Source organism: Microtus ochrogaster, chromosome 17, assembly GCF_000317375.1.
Source record: "Microtus ochrogaster isolate Prairie Vole_2 chromosome 17, MicOch1.0, whole genome shotgun sequence".
NCBI classification, from domain to species: Eukaryota; Metazoa; Chordata; class Mammalia; order Rodentia; family Cricetidae; genus Microtus; species Microtus ochrogaster.
This window is the reverse complement of record NC_022019.1, coordinates 12,827,331-12,840,114: the sequence shown is the minus strand read 5'-3', so window position 1 is coordinate 12,840,114 and position 12,784 is coordinate 12,827,331. Positions and strand designations below refer to the sequence as shown.

At 49.5% G+C, this 12,784-nt stretch overlaps 1 protein-coding gene across 1 annotated transcript in view; it reads right to left on the bottom strand.

The window, feature by feature from the left end:
* Positions 1–11,663: 11,663 nt before the first annotated feature.
* The window catches only part of Elp3 (elongator acetyltransferase complex subunit 3), a 65,906-nt gene continuing 64,785 nt past the window's right edge, over positions 11,664–12,784 (bottom strand). The window contains exon 15 of the mRNA XM_005355507.2: positions 11,664–12,746. Coding sequence (XP_005355564.1) covers positions 12,670–12,746 — 77 coding nt within the window. The 3' untranslated portion in view covers positions 11,664–12,669. The remainder of the gene's footprint in view (positions 12,747–12,784) is intronic.

Below are 12,784 nucleotides of genomic sequence, written 5' to 3'. Positions count from 1 at the left end.
CATTTGCCGACCAGAAGCTTTTAATTTTAGCAAAGCCCAGCTTATCATTATTTCCTCCGTGGAGTGTGTCTTCGCTGACGTCTCTGGAAAGCCAGTGCCACAGTCAAGGCTATCTGTTTTATCTCCTAGGAGTCTTTCTTTTACGTCTCGTGTTTAGTTCCGTGGCTCGTTTTAAGCTCAGCCTTTGTGGTCTGATTTATTTATCTGTGGTCTGCTCAGATATCACTTCTAACCAGTTTTCAAATACAGAGGAAGGCTCTGGTTCCTTTGCTGAGCATTTCAGGTGTGGGCATGAACTTCTTGCTTATCTGTAGAAACAGCATAGCCTAGCCCAGATCTGGGTTTTTGTTGTTGTTGTTGATGATGATCTAATTTTCTTCTCCTTTCATCTTAGTTAGTAACCAGGCAAGGAATGGCATTTATCAGTGACAGTCTGCTTCAGGTAAACAATGAGTTAGGGAAAAGGTTAGTGTTGGCTTCCGTGTAGGTGGCAGCCAGTCGCTGTATGGGTGGGAGGGGCTGTAGGGGGCGGAGCAGGATCACGAAAACAGATCCTAAATTGCCCCTGGAAGGGAAAGACAAAGCAGCAGGCACTGAGCAGCAGGAGCAGGGCTGGGTGATTGAGTGGTTTACAGTTCCTTCCCTATGAGTCATCCGCAGAGGCAATGTTCTCCTGGAGGTGGGGAGGACTCGGGAGACAACGGGACCTGGAAGGTCAAGGTGAGGCTGCTTCCAAGAGTAGCCAGGCCAAGCAGGACTGAGCCCCTTCCATGGGCTTGGATGCGTGGGACCAGCACAGGGTGTGGGGCTGTCCCATGGTGTCCTCTCCTTGGCCAGCAAAGCAGGTGGATTTATTTCATCACCATCACCCCTGCTTTTCCCTGTAGGTTCCTTTCTCCATCTTTCCCCCCTCTCTTTGACCCCCTCCATCTTGGTCAGTGCTTATTCAGCCCCTCCATCTAGATTGAGCTTTTGCCAGAGTCCTCCTTAGACCAGATGAGTCTGGGACCATAGGGAGAGGGAAAAGAAAGAATTGGATTATTGCCTCTTTCCACAAGGGCCTGGGAGGTGCACATGGTACATTCATACAGCCCCTTTGGACATCAGGATGGTGCTTGGGGAAGCGGGTGGTTCTGACGCAGCACCTGGATGTCCAGCCCAGGCTGGCCTCCAGCGTGAGCTCCTCAGCCTCAGTCTCCCGAGGACTGGGTCAGCTCGCAGGATGATTCTCATTATTTATGTGTTGATCAGTGCAATGCCAGAAAGCGCATGACACGCACAAGTGTTACTATGTTTTCATATGAACTTAACAGTTCTGGGAAGATGAGCAGGTGGGGCTATGTTGTATGTGAGGGTGTAAAGGGGGCACCCCATGATCAAGCTTTTGTACCTTGGGAATTTATACCATACATGTTGGTATTGTTTGTTTGTTTAGGATTTTCAAGACGGGGTTTCTCTGTGTATCCCTGACGGTCCTGGAACTTGTTCTATAGACCAGATTGGCTTTGAGCTCACAGAGATTCACCTGCTTCTGCCTCCCAAGTGCATACCACCGCTGCCTGGCCCACTCTTTTTTCTGATTGCTGAGATAAAGTACCCAACCAAAACAATTTAAGCAATGAAAGATGTCTTTTAGCTTAAGATTTGAAGAAAAATCCATCGTGGTGGGGAAAGTGTGGCCAACAGAGTAGGAGGCTGATGGTCCCATTACTCTGCAGTCAGTAAGCCCACATTTAAGGTGGGTTTTCCTACCTCGATTACTCTAATCTAGAATATTCCTCACAGACATGCCCAGAGATTTGTGTCTGAGGTGATTCTAGAGCTTGTTAAGCTGACAGTTTGTATCAATAACCACAATGTCTAAGTAGAAGAAATAATGAAGGAAATAAAAGGGTCAAGCAAGCCCTGTGAGCCCCCGACCTGCTCTGTCCTGAGCCTCAGCCATGCTCAAAGAAAACAAAGGGACCATGGCAGGGACAGTTCTTGGCAACTAAGAATAAGATAAAACACAGGAAATAACGAATGCATTCATTTTGCTATGACTGCAGCCTGCCACCCTGACATGTCACAGTGTCAGGCAAGTGGAAGGAGGGAAGGAATGAAGGCAGATGGCATGTGTGCTTAGGATTCTACGAGGCCAATAACTAAATTAAGAGATTAAGTTTGTAGAGCAAAATGTAAATCAGTTAGTCTCTCTGAAAACAATCCCCTTGCCATCCCCGTGTCTGATACAGCTTTCTCTGACTACCAAACCTTAACGATGTAGTCTTAGCAGACTGCTGGCTGATACCACGTATTGATCTACAGTGGAGTTTCCCCCGGCTTCACTGGAATCCGCCTGCCTATGGCCTCCCTCAATGCATTTGGTAAAGACTTTATGACTTTTTTTTTTGTCCCGTAACTAACAAAAACCTCATGTAGCCACTCCCATAGTGAAACATGGTATTTAGGAGAACCCGACCCCATATTTCTAGGCCATGGTTACTTAAATTTGCTTTCAGAATAAACTATCTCAAAGAGTCCAAGAATAAGAATATAGAAATGTAGATTTCATTAATAAGAATGAAGAAGTAAAGAAATATAAAGTTGTGAGCCTAGGAGGATGAGGGCCCGCTGTCAGCAGCTTTCTCAGCAGCTTAAAGATCAACTACTTTGTTTTACAAGTACCTCTGCCTGCAAGACTGAGGTGGCCCTCTGCAAACTGAGGGTCATCTCTGCAAACTGTCTACAGCCCAGGGACCAAGGGATCTAAAGAACCAAGCTGAACTTCCCTTGTTTGACATGGTGGCAGCTCATGGCCCAGACAGCAGCAATGCCCTGCACCTCCGTTTCCTTCTTCATAAGTTTTACCTGCAGAGAATTACAACTGTACGGTCAGAGGTGGTGGAGGTCAGGGTGAGTTCAGCCGGGCCCTCGAAGGGCCTCAATGGGGTTGACTGAGTTGTCCGTAAGGGCAGTGTGGTGAGACAGTTGTGTGAAGATGTGTTGTTGTGATTGAAGTAACAAAAAGCAAAATGGCCAATAGCTAGGCAGTATCCAGGCCAGGGGGATACAAATGGGGGTCCCTGATAAGCCTAGAGGAGGAAGAGGAATAGAGGGGACAAGAGACATGAGAAACGACAGCAAGACAAAATTTTTGATCAAGCCGCACTTTATTATGCCTCATAAGCTGCTATATAGCAAGGGGGAGGGAGGGTGTCAGGTCTGCTTGAATTCAGGTTTGGAGACGTCCCTAGGAAATACTGAGGGTCTGTGATTGTTCACTAACAAAGGAAATGCTAATTGTTTCTGAAGCCTGGGGCCTGCAGGTCTCACTAGGCTAATTTTCTAGGTCTGGAACTTACCCTGCAGAGGGGATATAGGTGAATATTTTCCTATCTTGTGAGTTTAAGATGTCTGTAACAAAATACAGATCTCAAAATACAAGTCTTTGCTTCCGGCAAGGCAGGAGGTGTAAGTGGGATTTCCAGGCAGTGAGGAATGCTGGGAGGAAGAAAGGCAGATGCAAAGGAAGCAGGATGTGTAGGAGGAGAGGTAACAACCATGAGTCACATGACTGGACATAGATTAACAGAAATAGGTTAATTTACCTTACAAGAGCTAGTTAGGAACAAGCCTAAGCTATAGGCTGAGCTTTCATAATTAATAAGATGTCTCCACGCCATTATTTTGGAGGTATGTGTGGGATAGAGAAAGACTTGTTATAGACAGGAGACGGAGAGTTGGGGAGGATGAGTGAGCACTGAGCGTAAGCATGCGTGTAAAGATCTTAGCTGTTGTATAGCTTCATTCACTACTCTTACCGGAAGATGGGTCTTACAGGTGCAATTAAAGGCAAGAGGAAATGGGCAAGATCAGCTAGGAAGAGCAGAGCTAATGGATATAAAGCTAAAGTGAGAGGCCAGAGGAGAAACAGAGAAAATGCGAGCTCAGTAATTGGCCTCCCACTCAGAGAGGGCAAGATGGGAGCAGAGACGAGATGTCTTGGAACTCGGACATTGGGTGGTAGGAGGAAGTTAAAGCCATTAGCAGCAATGGGAGTCATGAAGGGCAGTGAGTTTGTGGGGGCGGAGGGAGCAGAGTTTAATTTTAGATGACTTTGAGGTGACAGTAGAAATGTCAAGTGTGCAATTGGAAATGGGTGACTGGCACTCACGCTGAGGGGACAGAGTTGTCACTAATAGATGGACGATTCATCTCATGGTGACCTCACCCAGATAGCAAGGAAGGCAACCTCTTGGTGAGGTGAGATGAGGAAGGGAGGAGGGAGGAGTTAGAAGAAGTGGAGGAACAGCAAGAGAGGGAGGAGGAGACAGAGGCAGAAGAGAAGGAAGAGAAAGGAAGGAGACGAGAAAAGCTGAGGGGCAGGAGAAGGGGGTAGGAAGAAGACTAGAAACAGGGACGAGAAGAGGGAGAAGGTGAAGGGAAGACCAAGTGCTCATGAGTAATGTCACAGACACCAGGAGGTGGCAGGAGAGGCTGGGACACTTGAGCTCAGAGGCCCACTAGACTCAAAAACCAAAACCAGGTGACAGGCCCTGGGCTTTTCAGCATCAGGTTGCAATCAAGTTTCAAAGTACTCTCTTATTTAGACATTTCAGGTAAACGTTAAAGGCAAGCTAACAACACAGAGCAGGGCAGGGGGCCCGCACAGAGAGAAACGACCTAAGCAGGGGCCACAGTCCGCACCACACTGGCGGTTTCTACCTCAGTGCTTCCGCATCACACCGCGGGAGAACACGGCATTTTCTCTAGATCCTTCCCTTCTTTCTTGTCCTCTCCAAGCCTTCTCAGAGTGCCTTATGGGAACCAGAGCTAAGGGTGGGTGACCAGAACGGGTGAGCCCCAGGCTGAAGCAGCTGCCACGTGAGGCCTGGGTTTTTCTTATCTGTGCAACTCCATGGCCTGGCATGGCAGACTCGTGTGCTGAGGTCTAGTAACCCAGGTTTAAGGGCACTGTTGCCCCCTCACTGCTCCCTTCTTTGCCCATTTGCTGTTGTATCTCTGGGTGGCCCCATTCCCTCTCACATTGTCTCACCTGGATGAGGCATCCATGTAAGCCACGGCGCTGGCCCTCCCCACAGAGGCCTTCCGCTCCCTTCACCAGGTGTGGGTCACTTCCGTTCTGGACATTCTCCTGCTGTGGTCCGTTCTGGGTAATACACAAGTAGATGTAGGCGGAGACTGCTTGTTCATTTCCTGGCTGCCCAGACCCGAATAACCACACAGAAACTATATTAATTACAACACTGCTTGGCCAATAGCTTAGGTGTATTCCTACCTAGCTCTTATATCGTAAATTAACCCATTCTATTAATCTAGGTATTGCTAAGAGGCCGTGGCTTACTGGAAAGGTTCGGGTGGCCATGCCTTTCTCCTTCGGCAACTACATGGCATCTCTTTGACTCCACCTACTCTCTCTCTCTGTTCAGATTTCCTGCCTGGCTTTATTCTGCTAAGCCATTGGCAGAAACTGCTTTATTCATTAACCAATAAAAAGCAGCACATATACAGAAGGACTTCCCACATCAAGTGGAGTCCATGAACCTTCACTGAGCAGCTGTATCACGTGGCTTTATCTAGAGGTGGCTAGCCTTGCTGCCTCCCAAAGCCCGAGAGAGACACAAACATCACCAGCACCTACAGGGCTCTGGTTCCCTTACCTCCTTAGGCTTGGCATCAATTAAAAATCAACCCCATTTTCAATTCAGTTAACACATTTCCTTGACTATTTCAAAGCACTGTAATAGATTCCTCTCAATCCTACACGCGTGGTTTTGTGTCCAGCACTTGGCAAAGCTTGACTGGGCCTTTATGACTTCCATAAGTAAATGTTCCTCAGTGGTTTTTCTTGAGTCTTATAAATCAATGTCACAATATTCTAAAGACGACAAAAATCACAAGTTTCCTTAACACCTCAGTATTGTTTACAGATACCAAAATCTCTTTGACTTTTCAACTTAAAGGCCAATCTGCATACACACTGGTGTGCACTTAAATTGGGGTCACAGTGGACATGGTGGATGTTGGGGCTCAACATTTCACACCCTAAGTGTGAAACACTAGCTCTGGTAGACTGAGTTGAAATCCTCTGAAGGGACCTTCCCTGCTCAACCCCCTCTCTCCCCAGCAGCAAGCTGGAGACACCAGAGTTGCCCTCCAGAGGCAGGCCATAGGCACCAGCACCCATTCTCCCCGAGGCAAGCAAATCTCCCCACTTGAAGACTTTGTTTTGGAGGGACTCTGGCTATAGCCTGGAGGGAGAATCACCACACAGAGGCAGAGAAGAATCCTACAGACAGGCTTTCTGGGGCCCAGCAGTCTCCCCCCATAACGTCATACCTTAGTCTAATTCCCTCTCTACATGGCTAGCTGTCCATTTTCCACCACGCTGAAATGGAAAAAGCCTTCCTTGGTCTGTGGGTCTGCATTGTCTATGTGTGGTGATGTGGTGACAGATCACCACAAAAAACTATCCACAATGGCAAATGCCATGAACTTTGTGTTGGTGGCTTGTGTTTCTGAGTGTGCAGGTACACCTCTGCATGTGTGTGCATGCATTTATGTGTGAAGATAACCTGTGGTATCACTCTTCAGGGGCTGTCCACCTTGTTTTCTGAGACAGGGTTTCTCTCTGACCAGCAAGGTTTCAGCGCTGCCGATAGCAGGGCAGAACTTAGGTAGGCGGGGAAGGCAGAATGAATGCTGGGAGAAAGAAGGGCGGAGTCAGAGAGCTGCTGGAGAGAGACATGCTGAAACTTGGCTGGTAGGCCATGACCTCTGGGTGATACACAGATTCATAGAAATGGGCTAAATTAATATATAAGAGTTGGCCAATAAGAAGTTAGAGCTAATGGGCCAAGCAGTGTTTTAATTAATATGGTTTCTATGTGATTATTTCGGGTCTAAACTAGCTGGGCGGCCGGGAATCAACAAGCGGCCTCCTTGCAACACTCATCTGGATGCTATTCACTGGGCAGGCTGAGCGGATGGAAGGCACAGAGCATGTCACTGCTGTTTGAACAAACCCAGCCCCTGCTAGGTTCTCCACTCCACCTGCTCCCTTGTGTGGACACCATTGCCTTGTGTGTTTTGGGAGGGAGCAAGGTATGCCCTGTATTCAGTTCGCAGAAACAGCCGTCCCTCCCCAAGACAACAGCTTCAGAGTCGTCAATTCTCCCACCTGGCCAGCTACTCCGAGCTGAGAGCTCTCTCTCTGCAGCACCCTCCCACCGTCTGCATTCAGCTGCTTTTCTTGGTGCATGTCTTTATGGGGCGGGGAGGCGTTCAAAGAATTCACGGCAGGGATTGTGTCAAGTGGGGTTGGACAGCGGCAATGGGGGTGACCCGGTAGGTCAGTGTAAATTCCACACCAACTCCTTCCTAGCCCAACTGCCAGCTCTGACCCTCACTGTTACCGGTTCTGGAGAAAACCATGGCTCACAGGCATGGGCGTCCTCAACACTGGAAGTCTGACAGGGCCCACTTGTTGCCCCCACACCCAACTCCTCAGTGCCTAGTTTGGGGGTCTCAGATATCTTGCTTCCTGTTTTGAATGGTAGGTTCCCAAGTGTAAGGGGGTTGATTCCTACTGAGCCAATTCACCTGCCCCCACACTTCTGTCAGCCCCCTCCCTGCTCTCATTTTCTCTCTTCAGCTGAACGTGGGTGGGCCAGCAGTTTGCACACCTGCTTGCTCTTCTGGAGTAGGGATGGGTTCCAGGAGCCTGTGCCCTGCTTGCCCTGGTGGTGGCTGCTGGTGCTGCCAAGTCTGTCTGGAGCTCGGTCTCCAATCATGCGGACAAGAGAGGGGCCTTGAGACAGGAGGATGAAGCTCTGTGCAGGGCCTCAGCTGGTGTGGACCACACTTCCGTGTGGCACCTTACAATCAGGGCGGGAGAGACCTCAATAACGGATCTTCATGCTCCAGTGCCTCCGGCGAACAGGCGGCGTGACATTTTGTATGATGAGATTGTTCACAACCGAATGTGCCGCTACCTCGGAACGAAAAAGGCCAAGCTCTAGACAGGTCTCCCCCATAACCTTCACAGGGGTGGCTCATGGTGGGAAAGCGTGGTGGTGGAGCCACTGGGAGGAACGGTACGGCCCCATGTCTAATGTCCAATTCTAAGTATTACTGAGAATTCAAAGGATTTCAGGTGCATAAGCCCGGATTAAATAGATCATGGCACCTTGTCCCAGTTTGTCTGTTCTGGAACAGAAGACCTGAGGCTGGGCCATGTATGAGTAGCCAAGATCTATGTCAGTATTCTCCATCTGTAGGTGGCAACCCTGTGGGGGGCTGAACAACCCTTCCAAGGTGTCACCTAAGATCATCGGAAGACACAGATATTTACATTATGATTCATAACAGTCGCAAAATTACAGTTATGAAGTAGCAAAAAAAAATAATTTTAGGGTTGGGGTCACCACAATGTGAGGAACTGTATCAAAGGGTTGCAGCATTAGGAAGGTTGAGAACCACTGATCTATGTATTTGTTCCTTTTGGGTGGTGTTGGGGATCAAAGCCAGGGCATCACCTATGAGCTCTAGCGCCGAGCCATCCCTCAAGGCCTAGAGAGTTGTTATGGTTTCATTGGCTGTTATGTTCAAGGCCTGAGGGGCCTTCTTGCAGCAAGTACCTGTGTGAGAGAGATCAGCTAACCTATTTTTGCCAGGAACCTTTAGTGTGATAACTAACTCACTTCTCTGACAGACATTAATCCATCAGAAAAGGAGCCTACACAACCGAGACACCTCTCCTCGGCCCCATCTCTCAACGCTGCTCTGCTGGGGATCCAGTTCCCAACCAGTGCCTTTGTGGAACCACGCACGCACGCACGCACGCACGCACGCACGCACGTTGGTGGCATGCAGAACTCTACTGTGGAGCAAGGCCATTATAAAACATGTTGAAAAGCGGGCAGGATCCTCTCAGGGAATTCTCACAAGCTTGGTTCAAATTTTCCAGACAGACTGGGAATGCTGTATCCAGGTGACAACAGGGACCTCCCTGGCCAGCAGGGTGGAGACTGCAGGATGGGAAATTCCATGTCCACTGGACTGCCCTCACCCACATGGTGGGAATCACGTGCCAGGAAGGAACTCCCTGCGACTGAACAAGTGTAATGTTTGTTCAGAATGAAGACCCCTGCAGCTCACTACCCCACACCGCACATGGTACCCTTGCTATTGTCCAGCCCTTTCCATGCAGCGCACTCAAGACAGTGTGCTTGGTTTTCTTTCTGTTTTGGCTTCCAAGGCAATTCATTCACAACCACCAACCTTTTCCCCACAACTAAGGATGGGGAAAGTCCACAGTTACTACATAGAAATATGTATGCTCCAACCACAGAAGGCTGCCGAACTCTTTAAGGGACTCCTCAATGGGTGCCCCCGGCAGCTCCACGGCCGACACCTGGTAACTTCCTAGGCCGTCCTCAGAATGACGGTGGCCGTTTCATGCTCCTCTAGTGTCTTGGCTCCTGTAGCATCATGTGACAGAGAGAGGGCGCATCTGGATGACAGAGGCAGTGGCCTGGATGCTGGATGCACATGTAGATACTATCTTTGTAACTCTTTGAGAACTTCAGAGCCCTTCCAGCAAAACGGCAGAGTCCAGTGCCAGGTTCTTGCTGGAGCCACGGGCCTGAAAGGGTGCCTTCCTAGACATTAGTAATGCCAGCTGGTTCTCCTTGTGCCTTGTCACAAAGGCGTGGTTCTAAGAGGTTTGCCCACATGGGCTCCTCTGAACCTCATAAGTGCCACTCAAGGGAGGCAAGTAATTTCCATTGTGGTTTCTGGTCCAAGGCAGCTGTGGTGGGGAAGCCACTCCATCGGTGCAGTGCCTCCTGATGCCTGGCTCCTGTGACAGACTGGACCTCATCCGACTCCTGTGCTGTCCTCCAGCAATGATGGCTTCTTTCATGTTACACACATAGCCAACGCTCAGAAGGTAGGGGCCTTGCCCTGAGTTCTGCAGCTCCCAGCAGTTTCCATAACTGTCCAGTTCCTCCCATCAACTCAGGCCCTCTCTGGGAGCCAACGACAAAGTGTTTCTAATTGGGTGATAACCTTAAAAAAAAATACCCTTAACATCTTTGATGAAAAAAAATTTTTTTTAGTACACTTTGTTCTGTAGGGGTGGGAAACAGAAAAGGAATTTTCTCAAAATTTAAAAGCATTGCTCTGTACCAAGCTCTGTGACAATGTGCTTTAATGTATTTTTGGATAAATTCCAGTATGTTTTTGATACAGTTTGATTTTTAAAAAATGGGTGCACAGTGTGGGCATGCCATGGTATACATGCAGAGTCAGAGGGACTTCTGGCTGGTTGAGGTAGGGTCTCTCTGGTTGTTTCGGTTGTGCCATGTACACCAGGCTGGCTAACCTGAGCTTCTGGAAGATTCCTGCCTCGGCCTCTCAACACAGTGGAGTGTTGGGATTACAGATTAGGCTGCCGCATGGGACTTCTTACCTAGATTCTGGGGTTCAGTTTTATTCTTTGTGGTAATGTGAATGTAACTGGCCCCCATAATCTCTTAGGGAGCAGCACTATTAGGAGATATGGCCTTGTTGGAGGAAGCATGTCACTGTGCGGGCCAGCTTTGAGGTTTCCTATGATTAGGATACTGCCCAGTGTGTCTGTTGATTTCCTGTTGCCTGCAAGATGTAGGACTCTAAGCTGCTTCTCCAGTACCATGTCTGCCTGCATGCCACCATGCTCCCTGCCTTCGTCGTGATGTCTCTTCACAGGAATAAAAACCCTAAGTCACCCTCTGAGCCATCTCCCTAGTCCAAAGCTTGAACACAGCAGAGCGAGCTGAGTGCACTGAGGCCAAAGGTGTTCAGTGCAGGTCAAAAATAAACCCCACATATCTGGCAGGACTGAGTCAAGGTGGCAGGAGCAAGGCAGCTGATCTTCCTCACAAGGTGTCCTCTCAGAGGCTGGATCAGTGAAGGTGGCAGCTACACCAAGTGCAACACAGGCCAGGCACTTTGGTCATAAGAGACGCTAGGTCAGGAGCTGTGACACCTGGTGTAGCTCTGCATCTTCTGTGGACTTGTGCAGCCTCCAGAGACGCATGCCAAGGTGGGCTGGGGGTGACCTGGGAAGGGAACCTCGGAATGTGGGGCTGAGTGTCAGACGGACCAGGCATCGAGGTCACAAGAAGGGGAGGGGAGGGTGTCAGGGGTCCCTTGCTTGTTTGAAATTCTTGCTCTGAGTGGCCACCATTAAAATCAAACATTGTATGTACTTGTCTCCTGGTGGCTTCCTTGTGGGTTTGGTTCACTTGACCCGGGGACACACGGTGCCTCGGCACGCTGCAGGTAGGGAGCCTCGGCCCTCTGCTGGCCCAGCATGCACCAGCTCCTGTAATGCGCTGTGAAAGCTGGAGGTGTACGCTTTATTACTTTAATGCTTTTGCATTTATGGGGGAAATGTCTAACTAAGAAATAGCTAAATTCCCCAAACCGCATTATCAGAAAGTGGCTGGAGAGCCACACTGCGCCCCTGAGACCCTGCGCCATCTGCTTTCAGCAGTGTTAATGAAATGGCAAGCGGCACCTGGGGGAACACACGGTGTCACCGGAGTGAAACCTGTAAATTCCTGACAAATGCCATCATGTTTACAGGGCGAGGGAAAAAAGCTCCACACCACTTCTCGTTTATGCTAAGGACTTTATTTTTCAGACCTTTAGAGAACAGTTTTCATCACACACTGATGGAAGTGGCAGATGCCCAGGAGAGGCAGGCTCTCCCAGAGCCTAGACTACTGAGTGGACTAGATGAACGAAGGAGCCTTGGGAAACCCACCACCCCTCTGTGCAGGTCAGGCAGGCCTGCTTCCACACTATCAAACTCCTACGTCTCCATGCAGCACTGTCACACCCACCTACACAATTAGCATGCAGAAAGACACTTCTGAGGATGGACTAGTCTCGACCAGGGCCGCGAGGCTCTGGCTACGCACAATGGACCATGCCTGCTTAGGACAGAAGAACTGGCTGGCACAGAGCTAGCCTGGCACTCTGGAGATAGCTCACACCGCCCTGCAGACGACAGCCTGGGTCAGGGAAGGCCCCCGACAGGATGGCTGGTGATGGCTGGCACCAAGCTTATCAACACAACCCACAACCTCAGCTCTTCTTTTCCCAAACATAGCACATTTCAAGACAGACGCACAGTCACTGATGACTCCCTGTGCAGGGTGAACGTGCACGTAGTTACAGGCCAGAGAGTCACGCTGACAGCGTTTCTGTGCTGCAGTCCGGCTTTCATCTTTGGAGTATATAAATAATCTCCTCCCGAGGCTGCCCCTTAGATGACAATCACAAGCGATGATGGTCAAAGGAGTTGATTGGCTTTTGTCACAGCGTCGGAGCCCAAATGGGTCACCTGCAGCCTTCATGCAGAATTAGAAACTAGAAACATCATTTAAGCCTCAAAAGCAGACGTAACTCCACGGGTACACAAAGGGGGTAGATCCAGCCTCTGCCAGGAGAGGCTAGAGCTGGGAGCTAGCAGCCACAGGGGAGGGCACAATACTTCACAAGGGGTGGGGTGCAGGTTCATCTACTTGCTTAGCCACGGCGGGGTATTCAAGAGACCCTACTCTTGGTCTTCTGCCAGGGAGGTTGCTACACGAAGGTAGATGGGCGTGGCCATTATTTTAGCATCTTTACCATGTACGGGCCTTGTAATCTGTAGCCAAGTTTTCGGTAGTAATTCCTGGTGCCAACGCCTGCAAGGGAGATAAAGTAAACAGAGCTTTAGTCAGCC